Raw genomic sequence first — 14,360 nt, 5'->3', positions numbered from 1 at the left:
TAAGACGTGACCAAAAATTGTATATGGCCCTGTGCTGGTTTAAAATCAAAATAACAACATACCTGGTTCACTGCATCTGGCCAATTCTGAGTTTCAAGACAGAAGCCAGAATGCTTAGGATACACATGGCCTCCTTTGCCTTTCAACTTGCCATCTAAGAAATTTCCAGTGTAAAACTGAATGCCAGGCTGAGTTGTGTAAACCTCTATCATCCTGCCACTAGAGGGATGGTAAGCTCTGAAAAGAAAGCCACTGTTAATAAAAACTCAACATTGCAGGCTGACTTTTTAAAAAAGTTGTTCTTTTGAACGTATTATCCTGTTATATTAATAAAAGGTGACTGCATTCTGCTCTTGAAAGGATGACTGAGTAATTGGTAACAGGAAATAAAATCACTTAAATTCATACCCCCTTAACTACATTAGCCTCTGGTGGTGCAATCCTATACATATTTGCTGAGCTGTAAGGGAGATTCATACTATCTCATCCCAGCCAGATTTCTGCAGAAGTAAAATTATTCCATTTGGACTTTGGAAATCTTATTATGAATCCCCTCGGGGAGATAGGGCAGGACATAAATAAAGTTTTATTTATTATTATGCTCCTTTTTCTGTCTAATGGCAAATATTGCTCATTTTAATTATTGTTTTCTGATATTGTAAGTCACAATGATGTATTTATGAGCAGTGGTATAAATAAAATGAAACAAAAGGACTTGGGCTGATTCAGATTGACCATATGAAGAAAACAAAGTTATCATACTTTGGCTGCTGGTGGATTCTAGTTGTTGGTGAAGCTTTAAAGTATCCAAAGGTGCCGAATCTATTTTAGGTTTAGCTTTAAACAACGGATAGCTCATTACAAAAATCAGACTAAGCTGGAGGAGAAACCATCAGCCACCATTCCCATTTTTACCTTGCACAGAAGCGAGGCTCTTTCGCCTGTTTCAGACAAAAATTGTGGTCAAACCCACTGAGGTGACACTTCTGCAAATGTCTCCCAAGCTCCACGGGTTTTCTCAGATCAAAGGCTGTGCCCTCCACAGAAGCAACTTCTCCTGATGAAAACATCAGAACACAACAGTGAGAAATGGCTACCTAAGTATTGTCAGCATTAATCAATCAATCAATCAATATATGGTTCAGGAGTTGCCAACTTAGAATCAAGAGAAACAAATATTAATTGCATCTACTTTTAAAAGGGAAAGTCTGCTGGACACTTAGGGAAACAGGAACCTCATAATGTCCCTTAAAACGCTGTTATATTACTGAAAGATAATACAAAATATTTGTTTATATTGGCTCAATGCAGCTAACATAATTTCCAAATACTCATGCCATAATATAGCTGTTCATCTTTGGGATTCTGCATAAAGAGTAAGTTTACTGCCAGATTTTAAATTTACTTCACACTGGCATCAGTACAGACTTTGGAAAGTGACCTTTAAAAAGAAATTTATTGCCTTTACTCAGTGTGATGTTAGCTTTGTTGCATTGTTTTAAAACTAGCATAAATTTGGTGCAATTGCTTTACAAAACTTCAGAGGTTATCCTGTGTTTTGCTGGCAATATTATTCCAATATTACAGATTCAATCTGACTGAATAGTATCTCAACTCAGGATAGGCATCCTATGCTGAGCCTATTTTCCTACTGTTCACAAAAGCTTGTTAGGATAAACCTCTAGCTCTCCAGATCATGAAGTGTCCTTCAAGAAACCAACCTGTGGGGATCTGAGTTTCATCCACTGGCAGGTAAGAATCTGCATCTATGGTAAATTCGTGGTCATAGATACTTGGTGACCCCTGAAAGATATTTAAAAAAAGAAATGTAACAGCAGACAGAGGAAGATTATTATTATTTTGCCAAGTTCAGCAGTGAATCAAGGCAAAGGCATTTCAAACTCAAAACCAATTTAGATTGTCATCCAGAGTGGGTCAAGAGCAGGGGTGGATCTAGAACAGGAACATGGGGCTAGATCAGTGTAAACATAAAACAAACCTTGGCAGGCCACAAAAGAAAGTGACTAGATCTTCGCTAGTTTTTGAAAAAATACAGGCCCAACAGAGGTGGGATAAAGAGTACTGTAACATGATTGGCTATTCATAGGGTTCCCCATTTGTTTCCTTATAGAGAGGACCACTGGAGTCTAGGAGACGCATCAAGAGCCCTGGTGCATATTTGTAGGGATGGGCTTTAGCACAGCACCCCGGTAGCCGGAATCGAGCACAACCTTCAGGACGCCAATGTAGGGGAAAATGACGACATAACACCTCTGCCTGTTGTCTGTCCTGTCTGTTTAACATTTAATATTTGCTGTGTATGTGTTCTGTGATCCGCCCTGAGTCCCTTTCAGGGTGAGAAGGGCAGAATATAAATGCTGCAAATTAAATAAATAAATAAAATACACCATTCCCATCTTGTGACTCAATTATGAAACCCAGCAGTGAGTTGAAAGGCTAGAAAGAGCACCCGCATATTCAATTCCTCAGATGCCACTGCACACAAGCAGCTGAGAAGCTTCAGTTCGATTCACTTAATGATTTTCAAAAGAGGCATCATGGACGAGCTTTACTTCGAGCTTCCCATACATTAGATCTTAAGTAGGCTTCTTCGCTGTTACTTACTGAGCAAAGTGTGACTAACCATCTGTGCTGCCCCACTCCTGAGTTATCAACTCCGGAAGCCTATCCGCTAGTTCACCAACCGTCTAGAGTCGCATTAGAGTCTCACCGGGGTCATAGCAATATTTAGTCAACATCGTATAATATCAACTAGCACTTTCCGATAGTCATTGTTTGTCATCTGTTATCATTGCAATAAGAACGATTTAGAACACCTAGGCGCCTGCCATCTGCTGCTAGTTTGCACCAGCACTTTCACCCCTGCCCTGTCCCTCTGTGCCGCACTTTATATCGCTAAGTAGAGCACTTTAGACCTAGCACCTTATTAATGTGCCTTTGAATGTGTTTTGCTGCTAAGAAATTTACGATCATCCTCGCTCATTGACGGACTGCTCCTGAAAGCCTTGCACTTTAAGAACTAGTTATATCAATATTACCACCTGCATTACTGCTACCCATGTGGTCCCCTGCCCCCCTTTGGATACTGTTTGTGTTGCTCTGGTGTGGGGGAGGGGGCGGGAGAGGAGGTACTCCGGAGCCTGGGATTGAGAGTGTGGTAGGGAGGGGGGAGGAGGGGGAGGGGGGATGCTGGCAAGAACCAATAAATTTAACAACAAGCATAGGAGAAAGCACCCTTATGGCTCAGAACTGCGGCATGGAGGGGGGGAGGTGTTCCACTAGCCGAGGGGCCCCCATAGAGGTCGTGGTGGGAAGGAGGAGATGCGGGAGAAGGAGACCTCGAATTCGGCCTGATTCGGACCGCTTTTCCAAATTAACTATTCCCAATAGGTCTCCTAAGGTAATTTGGTGTAACCAGGTGAGCGGGCCCTCTGGCTTGAAGGTGGTGTTGTTGAACGCCAGGTCTGTCAACGGGAAAACAACTTGGATTCAGGACTTAATCCTGGAGGAGCGGGCAGATCTGGCGTGCATCACGGAGACCTGGCTGGATGAAGCGGGGGGCGTAAATCTCTCCCAGCTTTGTCCTCCAGGTTTCTCCGTGCAACACCAACCAAGAGCCGGAGGACGGGGAGGCGGGGTCGCAGTGGTCTATAGAGATACCATTCATCTAACCAGGAGCCCCATCCCGCAGACCACAAATTTTGAATGCGTCCACCTGAGGGTGGGTGACCGGGACAGAATAGGGATTCTGCTAGTGTACCGTCCACCTCGCTGCACTACAGTCTCCCTACCTGAGCTAGCGGGGGTGGTCTCGAGCCTGGCGGTGGAGTCCCAACGGCTTCTTGTGCTGGGGGACTTCAACATCCACGCCGAGACAACCCTCACAGGTGCGGCTCAGGACTTCATGTCCGCCATGGCAACCATGGGGCTGTCCCAACAAATAACTGGCCCCACCCACTGTGCTGGACACACATTGGACTTGGTTTTCTGCCAGGGATGGGAGCAGGGTGGTGGTGTGGAGGAGCTGTCCATCTCTCCGTTGCCGTGGACCGACCACTTCCTGATTAGATTTAGGCTCACTGCGCCCCCTAACCTCCGCAAGGGTGGAGGACCCATTAAGATGGTCCGCCCCAGGAGGCTAATGGATCCGAACGGATTCCTGACGGCTCTTGGGGAGTTTCCCGCCACCGCGGTAGGTGACAATGTCGAGGCCTTGGTCGCTCTCTGGAATGGGGAGATGACCAGGGCTATTGACATGATCGCTCCGGAACGTCCCCTCTCAAGTAACCGAGCTAAACCAGCCCCTTGGTTCACCGAGGAGCTGGCAGCGATGAAGCGAAGGAAGAGGGTTCTAGAGAGCGTGTGGCGATTGGACCCAAGCGAGTCAAACCGAGCACGGTTTGTGTCCTTTCTGAGGGCATATGCCGCGGCAATAAAAGCCGCAAAGAAAATTTTCTTTGCGGCCACTATTGCGTCTGCAAAGAACCGTCCGGCGGAGTTGTTTCGGGTTGTCAGAGGCCTTTTAACTCCCCCCACCGGTGGGAGCCCTGACAACTCGACAACGCGCTGTGAAGCATTTGCTCGGTTCTTTGCAGACAAAGTCGCTTTGATCCGTTCTGGGCTGGACGCCACATTAGATGCAGTCTCCGTGGATGTGACACAAGCACCTGCTTGTCAGATTTTGTTGGATTCTTTTCAGTTTGTGAAACCCGAGGATGTGGACAAGGTACTTGGAGGAATGAGACCCACCACGTCCATCCTAGACCCCTGCCCATCCTGGCTTCTTAAGGAGGCCAGAGGGGGATTGGCCGAGTGGGTAACGGTGGTGGTTAACGCCTCCCTTCGGGAAGGCAAGATTCCAGCGAGCCTAAAACAGGCTGTTATAAAGCCGCTGTTGAAGAAACCATCACTTGACCCCACTAAATTGGACAACTTTCGGCCTGTTTCCAATCTTCCCTTCTTGGGCAAAGTCATGGAAAGCGTGGTGGCCTCACAACTCCAGGTATTCTTGAGAGACACGGATTATCTGGATCCGGCACAGTCTGGTTTCAGACCGGGACATGGTACCGAGACGGTCTTGGTCGCCTTAGTGGATGATCTCCGTCGGGAGCTAGACAGGGGGAGTGTGTCCCTGTTGGTGCTCCTGGACCTCTCAGCGGCCTTCGATACCGTCGACCACGGTATTCTTCTGGGGCGCCTTGCAGGGATGGGTCTCGGGGGCACTGCTTTGCAGTGGCTCCGGTCATTTCTGGAGGGTCGTACTCAGAAGGTGTTATTGGGGGACTCCTGTTCAACGCCGCAGCCGTTGACTTGTGGCGTTCCTCAGGGTTCCATCTTGTCCCCCTTGCTGTTTAACATCTACATGAAGCCGCTGGGTGAGATCATCCGGAGTTTCGGGGTGCGGTGTCACCTGTACGCAGATGACGTCCAACTCTGTCACTCCTTCCCACCTGCTACTAAGGAGGCCGTCGAAGTCCTGAACCGGTGCCTGGCCGCTGTAATGGTCTGGATGAGGGCGAACAAACTGAAATTAAATCCAGACAAGACAGAGGTACTCCTGGTCAGTCGCAAGGCCGAACAGGGTATAGGGTTACAGCCTGTGCTGGACGGGGTCGCACTCCCCTTGAAGGCGCAGGTTCGCAGCTTGGGTGTGACCCTGGACTCATCGCTGAGCCTGGAGCCCCAGGTTTCAGCGGTGACCAGGGGAGCATTTGCACAGCTTAGGCTCGTGCGCCAGCTGCGCCCGTATCTTGGGAAGTCTGACTTGGCCACGGTGGTACACGCTTTGGTCACATCCCGCCTCGACTACTGCAACGCTCTCTACGTGGGGCTGCCCTTGAAGACGGTCCGGAAGCTCCAGCTAGTCCAGCGCGCGGCAGCCATGGTGTTAACGGGGGCTGGACGCAGAGAGCATACAACGCCCCTGCTGTCCCAGCTCCACTGGCTGCCGATCTGCTACCGGGCCCAATTTAAGGTGCTGGTGTTATCCTACAAAGCCCTAAACGGTTCCGGCCCAAAATACCTTGCAGACCGCATCTCGGCCTACGAGCCCACGAGGGCCTTGAGATCATCCGGGGAGGCCCTTCTCTCGGTCCCGCCTGCCTCACAGGCACGTCTGGCGGGGACGAGGGAGCGGGCCTTCTCGGTGGTGGCCCCCCGGCTGTGGAACACCCTCCCTGCTGAAGTTAGACAGGCGCCCTCCTTGATGGCCTTTCGTAGGGGCCTGAAAACATGGCTCTTCGAGCAGGCCTTCAACTGAGTGTATTGAATGACAATGGAATGAACTAAGACTACGAAATTGGCTATGACCCCAGGACTTGACGAAGCGGATTTTTAGTATAAGTATATGTTATGTTGTATTTGTCTGGTTTGTATTGTCACGGCTCATTGTACATTGTCTCTGTGTTGTTGTTCACCGCCCCGAGTCGCCCTCGGGCTGAGAGGGGCGGTCAATAAGTGCAAGAAATAAATAAATAATAAATAATAATAGCTTCTTCCAAAGCTCAACTCGGGATGTCCTTTTGAAGATGAAATGGCTTGGACTCTGTGCAATCTAAGGATTCCTTTTTCAAACATATATGATTAAAACTATATATTAAAATCAAGTGAAAGTTTCCAAAGGCTGTGTGGCACAGATAGCTGCCTGAGTGTGCACAAGTTTATCAGTTCAGCTAGCAAAAACTAACAAAATAAGCAGCACGTGCCTGCGCAAGGAGAGGAACCCGGCAGCGGTTTGGGTCTGAGTAGTAAGCAGTACCCAACCCTCAGAAGAATCAGCATGGCAGCTCAGAGGAGCAACATGAGTTGGGTTAAGTGGGTGGACTGGGGCAGGCATCCTCTGCACTGGACCAGACGAAATGATTTCATTAGCCTCATATGGCCCGTGGGCCTGACATTCCCCAGCCCTGCAGTCATCATCATGGTCAATTCCTCCTCATGGTTGAGTCTGATTGTGGACCCATAAGTGACTGTAGAGATCTATTCTGGATCTGCATGGTCTTTCACAATAAAGACAGATTTCCAGATAGAAGGTGGACACCACCAGGGTTTGGTTGACACGCCTTCCTCTTGGCATGTTTCTCATTCTCCCTGTGGAACGATGCAGCACTCCTGCCAAGCCAGCCTTGAAAAGAGCAACCAGGGCTTTTAAAACCCCGGGCCCTATCCTCTCTTTGTGATCTGCCTCAGCACACACACACCGGGCAGTTAACCCTGGTCTCACACTGACACACTTCCATTTAAATTGTAATTTGTTAGAGGTAACAAAGTTTTTTTATATAATTCTTTACTTGAGAACTCTATCTGATACATACCTGACCTGCAAGATTGAAGTATGAATGGTTGGTCAAATTGACTGGTGTGGTCTTACTGCTTTGAGCTCTATAATGTATTGTTAGTTCAGCATTCTTCAGCGTATATGTCACCCACACTTTCAGTTCGCCTGGGTATCCCTCTTCACCATCAGGACTTATTCTGAAAAACCTTACACCTTCTGGAAGCACTTCTGGGGTCCAGACAGCCTGCAACATAATTAACAGGCATTTATGAACTGGGATGGAATTGTATTGTCGAAGGGTTTCATGGCTGGAATCACTGGGTTGTTGTTTTTTTCGGGCTATATGGCCATGTTCTAGACGTTTCGCCTGCATCTATAGCAAGCATCCTCAGAGGTAGTGAGGTCAGACCTCACTACCTCTGAGGATGCTTGCCATAGATGCAGGCAAAACATCAGGAGAAAATGCCTCTAGAACATGGTCATATATCCCGAAAGAACCTACAATAACCTGGGATGGAATTGTCCTTGTTGGCTAGAGTAGAAATATATGACAAATATGATTAGAACTAAAATTAACAGAGCAAAAAAGAATAATAATCAAAATGGAAGGAAGGGGGCAGACTTGTTCCCAAAAACAACAAAATTACCAGAAGCTAATTATGCTGCAGTTAGTACGCATGCATGCACACAGTCATATCAGCCAGCTATATTTATAGAAAAGGACAATATGGCCATTTAGTTGAGAAACAGCTCCTTCTGATGCTTAGCTTTCAGTGCAGCTCAAGCCCAAACTAGCGTCTCCCATCAAAGTGATCTTCATTAGCCAGGAAGCCCTCAGAAGATATTTTTCAAAGCCTCAAGTTGTCCCACCAGTGAAATGCTCTAAAATAATTATCACCTCTCTGTACAAATACATTTAGAACGAAAAAAATACTAGCTTTGTTCTGTTGCTACAATAAAACATTCTACAAATTGCCAGAATATTTTGGGAATGCCTTTTCTATCCTTCTCGAAGTATTATCCCAACTGTCTTTCAACATGGGCAAAAAGATTATCCTTCAAAGGCTTCACAAAGAAATGAAGCTTAAAATATTTAATTACAATGAGTGGGTCAATTCCATTGGGATGTTGTATGTCTGTATACATTCACCTGAATTTTTATCATTCAGACCATATAATAATATTTTATCTAAACATATGTAAATAAGTTCTGAATATGGAGCATGATGTGTCCAATTCTGGGCACCGCAATTTAAGGGAGACATTGACAAGCTGGAATGTGTCCAGAAGAGGGCAACTAAATGATCAAGGGTCTGTAGAATAAGCCCTATGAGGAGCAGCTGAAAGAACTGGGCATGTTTAGCCTGAAGAAGAGAAGGCTGAGAGGAGAAATGATAGCCATGTATCAATATGTGAGGGGAAGTCATAGGGAAGAGGGAGCAGGCTTGTTTTCTGCTGCCCTGGAGACTAGGATGCAGAACAATGGCTTCAAACAACAGGAAAGAAAGCAGATTCCACCTGAACATGAGGAAGAACTTTCTGACTATGAAAGCAGTTCAGCAGTGGAACTCTCTGCCCTGGAGTGTGGTGGAGGCTCCTTCTTTGTAGGCTTTGAAACAGAGACTGGATGGCTATCTATTGGGGGTGCTTTGAATGTGATTTTCCTGCTTCTTGGCAGTGGGTTGGACTGGATAGCCCATGCGGTCTCTTCCAACTCTATGATTCTATGATGTCCTTGGGATTTAGATATAACAAGGTTTTTGATCAGTGGTTTTCAACTGATGCTTTAGACTTAGAGGAACTCCAGCCAAAATGAAACTGAAGACCAAAACATCGAGGTGGGAGTAGAAAACCACTTGCTCTGAATCATATATATAGAGATCATTTTACCCGTCAGGCATTGACTTGCTTTGTTGTACAAGCTGGTTATATCCAGTGCATCAGATCTCATGAAGATCTGACATCAATGAAGACAGATCTTGCTTGAATATGCTACCAGACACACAGAAAAATAAACAACTAAGACATAAGTATTGATTGAAATAAATAGTGACATTATTGAACACTAGCATATTTACCTTGTCAAAGCCTTTTATACCTCCATGCAGACTGTTGGGTCCATTGTTGAGAGCCAAATGGTACTCCCGTCCTTCAACCACAAACTTTCCTTTGGCAATTCTGTTAGCAACGCGTCCAACGACAGCTCCAAAATAGGGGTTCTTTTGGATGTAGCCTGAAAACAGTATCAAACACCAGTCGGAGAGAATACATTGCCAGTTAATTACTTTTCAGAACAAAGTAGAATGATCAAATCAAAGCTATTTAGAATGGTGATTTAAATTCAGATTAAACCAGCAAGTCTGTCTACGTGATCTTCTCGTAGTAACTGAGGATGTGATCTATTGTCTCATCTGCTTCCTTGCAGAGTCTACACTTGGGATCTCTCGTCAACTTTTCAATTCTGGCTTTGATGGCATTTGTTCTAATTGCTTATTCTTGGGCTGCCAGAATCAGGCCCTTTGTCTCCTTTTTCAGAGTTCCATTATTATTATTTGTGATATTACTTGAGAACTGCTCTGAGTCCCCTCGGGGAGATAGAGCGGTATATAAATAAATTATTATTATTATTATTAACACAACAAGATGAGTCCACAGCAGACACTCTGCTGGCTGTTGTATTGGATCACATGTCAGACACATTTATTATTATTATTATTATTATTATTATTATTATTATATTATACCAACAAAGAAAACTCAAAGTGGCTTACATTAAGAGCTTTTCAATACAATTTAAAATCCAAAAATACACAAATATTAAAATAGAACACCAATAGTATTAATTAAAAATTAACAGTTAAAATCCATAAAACTGATTATTTATTTACTTACCAGTACCTAATTTCTACCCTGCCTTTCTCGACCCAGTACGGGACTCAAAGTGGCTTACAAATCTAGCAAAAATTCAATGCCGCAGAGGAAACAATAAACACATCTCATAAAAATATAAACAATCTAAGCATATAAGCCATTAAAACACATAAAAACCACATATAAAACTTATCCAAAACTAAAACCACAGCACTCCCTGATTTGATCTTTAAAACCTTCTTTAAGACCTGCCTGAATAAAACCATTTTAGCCATTTTAGCCTCTTGGAAGTGAAGCAGGGTCTGACGTGGTTAGTCCTCGGAGAGGAATCCACCAACAAATGCCAGGTGCAATAGGCTGTATTTCAAAGGAAAGAAATGGCAAACCACATTCAAATATTCCTTGACAAAGAAAATCCTTTAAAATTCATGGGATCACCATAAACTGACAGGGAATTTGAAGACACATACACACATTAGGTAGAAGTACGGTGGGCAATATTGTGCACTGCGTTGAGCCTTCACAACACGGAGAAGGAGTATGCAGAAGCAGAAGTTTCTGGTTCTAGTTCTGACACTTCTTACGATTGGGGACCAGATTACGGATGCTAACTTCCCTTATCATGTTTGCATGAGGATATATTCTTGCATGCAAACTGGGCTCCGGCAGTTTGGGGAACTGAGTCAATTATTTGTAAGAAGTTGTGGCTTCATAATAACAACACAGAGTGATAACGGAGCCCAGTGTGCGTGCAAGCCTTATGGTAAAAACAGCAAAAAAGTCAAATTGGAAACAAGAATGTGTCCACTTCCCTGATGGTGATCTTACTTCCCTTTAGACACAGCAGACCAATAATACTATATAACATGATTTTTGTTTCAGGGTTATGAAAGGGGAAGGCTTTTACGTTTTGTCCGTGTTGTGTGTCGTTCACTGTGTGTAAAAGGCAATGAATGTTTGCCTCATATGTGTATATATTGTAATCCGCTCTGAGTCCCTCCAGGGAGATAAAGAGGAATATAAATAAAGTGTTTTATTATTATTATCATTTTAAATGTCATTTTGAATTGGTTCTATCATAAAAGGAGCCCCCCGGTGGCACAGAAGGTTAAACCACTGAGCTGCTAAACTTGCTGACCGAAAGGTTGGCAGTTCGAATTCAAGGAGTAGGGTAAGCTCCAGCTGTTAGCCCCAGCTTCTGCCAACCTAGTAGTTCAAAAACATGCAAAGGTAAGTAGATCAATAGGTATCACTCCGGTGGGAAGGTAAAGGCGTTCCATGCAGTCATGATAGCCACATAACCTTGGAGGTGTCTTCCGACAACGCCGGCTCTTTGGCTTAGAAATGGAGATGAGCACCTACAACCAGAGTTGGACATGACTAGACTTAATGTGGGGGAAAACCTTTACATTTACCTATCATAAAAACATGGGAAAGGTTGATTAAACTGCAAAAATGTTTGCTTTTTTCAGGAGGGACATCCTGCAGCACATTTTGCTATGGTTTTTCAATGTTTATCTCATTGAGTCTCAACAAAGTTTGTGGCAGCCACAAAAACGAAGTTTCTGGAGTAGAACAACTACTTTCAAAGTTAAGTAGCACAGAATTAAACAGAAAATAACACTTTCAAACCAGGAACAGAAAAAAATTCAATTCTGTTACATAGTGTAAACCACAGCAGTACCCACTTCAAGACCAAATTGATGAACGCAAAACCTCAGATGTCTAGCATGGTCATCTCTTTCCCAGTATAGAAACGCATGGTGGATAGCACTAAATGTAAAACAAGTCTAATAAAAACAATGTGTAGATGCATATAATCCAGTTTAAAGCAGATAATCTGAATTCAGAAACTGGCTTATGTGGCAGTGTAGAGCTTAAGCGGCTGAGAGGGAAGGGGAAGAGACCTGATGCTGTAAGGAATGGTGGGAGTTGAAGTCCAAAACACCTGGAGGGCCCAAGTTTGCCCTGTTAGAGCATGTAAGGAATCAGTGAGTATGTGTGTGTCAACTGTAAAATAAGATGCATGAAGCTCATTGGTCAGGATATGCACAGGGAGCAGGCTGAGCCTGGGACTTTTGGATACCGTTACATTTTTGTTCAGGCTTGAGCTATGCAGGTGCTTGGAGAAGCAGAGAGAGAGAGAGACAGAGTTTGGAGTGTGTTCTCACTTCATGAACTGAAGGATTTTATCTACATGGACAAAGAAAGACCATTTTAAATCTCTCATAAAAGGACATTGTGTGAGTTGATACAACTGATCACATTGTTTCTCTGAACTACAAAGAGTAAACTACTTCTTATTCATTGTTCATTTGCATGGCATATTTTCTTTCTCTGGCAAGGCAGTGCATGGGCTGATCAAATGTGAGCTACACATTGTTTATTTTACAATACGCCACATGTCCATTCCTGGTTTAAACCTATGAGATAAAGAGTTCGAAAACTTCTATAATTTGAAATATATCAACAATACAGTGGTGAAAAAGCAAATTAGGAATAGCACAGAAAGCAGATTATGGCTTTGGGTTCCATACTTTTGAAAAAGTTAAGATAAACCCACCTTCTAGGCGATCAAAGCCCAGAACAATGTCTGCGAACTTGCCATCCCTGTCTTTTGTTTCCAAGGTGGTGATGATGCAGCCTAAAGAGATGATTTCTACTTTAACCGCATCTGACGTGAGCAGGAATTTTTCCACGGTCCCTCTACCGTCAGGACATTCCCCGAAATCCTCTCTCTTTACTTCTGTCATTGCTTCCCCTTTAAAAGCAGAAGCTGGCCTATAGGAAAGACAAACAGAAAGAGAGAGGTAATCATTAAGTAAGTCTTGAGACGACTTAAGGAAAAGTAGGACTTTGGCTGCAAAGATCTTGGCAACAGGTGAAGAATCTGGCACATGATAATCGCTTGATGTGGGAGAAGGCGTTGCGTGGCAAAACTGTCTTCATTTCATCAGGCTCTAATCTCTCAAAATAAAGGGGTGTATATTCAACAGCAAATCTCTGCAACACAACAGACTTAGTCTCCTAAAGGTGCACCTACACTATAAAATTAATGCAATTTGTCACCAAGTGGTGCAATAGGTCAACCCTCCTGCCAGCTGAACTGCTGACCTGAAGGTTGGTGGTTCAAATCTGAGGAATGGGGTGAGCTCCCATTTGTCAGCTCCAGCTTCTCATCTGGGGACATGAGAGAAGCCTCCCCACAGGATGCTAAAACATCCAGGCGTCCCCTAGGCAACATCCTTGCAGACGGCCAATTCTCTCACACCAGAAGTGACTTGTAGTTTCTCAAGTCGCTTCCCACACAACAACAACAAAATGTTGACACCACTTTTAAGTGTCTTGGCTCAATAGTATGGAATCTGGGGAGCTGTAGTTTGATGCTTTGGCAGAGATGGCAAAGGACTTTGTAAAACTACAACTCCGACAGTTCCATAGCATTGAGCCAGTGGCAATAAAATCAATACTACAGTGTAGCTGCAAGATTCAAATTCTCATTAGGTCATGAAACATACTATGGTCATACTCTCAGCCTCAAAGGAAGGCAATGGCAAACCCTTTCTGTGCACCTCTTGATAAGTAAACTCTGTGATAAATAACCTATAGGGTTGGAACAACCCAGGGTGCATCCACACTGTAGAACTGATGCAGTTTGACACCACTTTAACTGCCACTGGCTCAATGCTATGGAATCCTGGGAGTTGTAGTTTGGTGAGACGTTTGTACATTTGTGCACAACTAGGCTACACTCCTTGTTGAACTACAGCCCCCATAGCATTGAGCCATGGCAGTTAAAGAGGTGTCAAACTGCATTAATTCTACAATGTGGAGCAGGCATGGGCAAACTTGGGCCCTCCAGGTGTTTTGGACTGCAACTCCCACAATTCCTAACAGCCTACGGCTGTTAGGAATTGTGGGAGTTGCAGTCCAAAACACCTGGAGGGCCCAAGTTTGCCCATGCCTGGTGTAAAATGATGCACTCTTATGAGCACCCAGCAAGAAAACTCCTGCTCAGTTCAAGAGGACTTGAAACAAGTTCCCCTTCATTCTGTGTACTTACTCCTTATCAAATGCAAGTGGGATTGCAGGTTTTGTTTAGCAACAGTTCATGCAGGGCTCTGCAGCTCAGGTAGCAATCCAAGTAGGAAACTGTAACACAAATATTCCGGGAACAAAACAGAACAGAACC

General features: G+C 44.5%; 1 protein-coding gene across 1 annotated transcript in view; it reads right to left on the bottom strand.

Moving 5' to 3' along the window:
• GALM (galactose mutarotase) overlaps positions 1-14,360 on the bottom strand; it is an 18,465-nt gene extending 4,105 nt beyond the window's left edge. The window contains exons 1-7 of the mRNA XM_060754518.2: positions 14,232-14,360; positions 12,732-12,949; positions 9,376-9,530; positions 7,335-7,541; positions 1,722-1,803; positions 916-1,057; positions 63-237 (exon numbers count right to left, since the gene is read on the bottom strand). Of these exons, the coding sequence (XP_060610501.2) occupies positions 63-237; positions 916-1,057; positions 1,722-1,803; positions 7,335-7,541; positions 9,376-9,530; positions 12,732-12,921 (951 nt within the window). The 5' untranslated portion in view covers positions 12,922-12,949; positions 14,232-14,360. The remainder of the gene's footprint in view (positions 1-62; positions 238-915; positions 1,058-1,721; positions 1,804-7,334; positions 7,542-9,375; positions 9,531-12,731; positions 12,950-14,231) is intronic.

Source organism: Anolis sagrei, chromosome 1 (genome assembly GCF_037176765.1).
Source record: "Anolis sagrei isolate rAnoSag1 chromosome 1, rAnoSag1.mat, whole genome shotgun sequence".
NCBI lineage: Eukaryota > Metazoa > Chordata > Lepidosauria > Squamata > Dactyloidae > Anolis > Anolis sagrei.
Note: the sequence above shows the minus strand (reverse complement) of the source record. Positions and strands in the feature narration are given on the sequence as shown.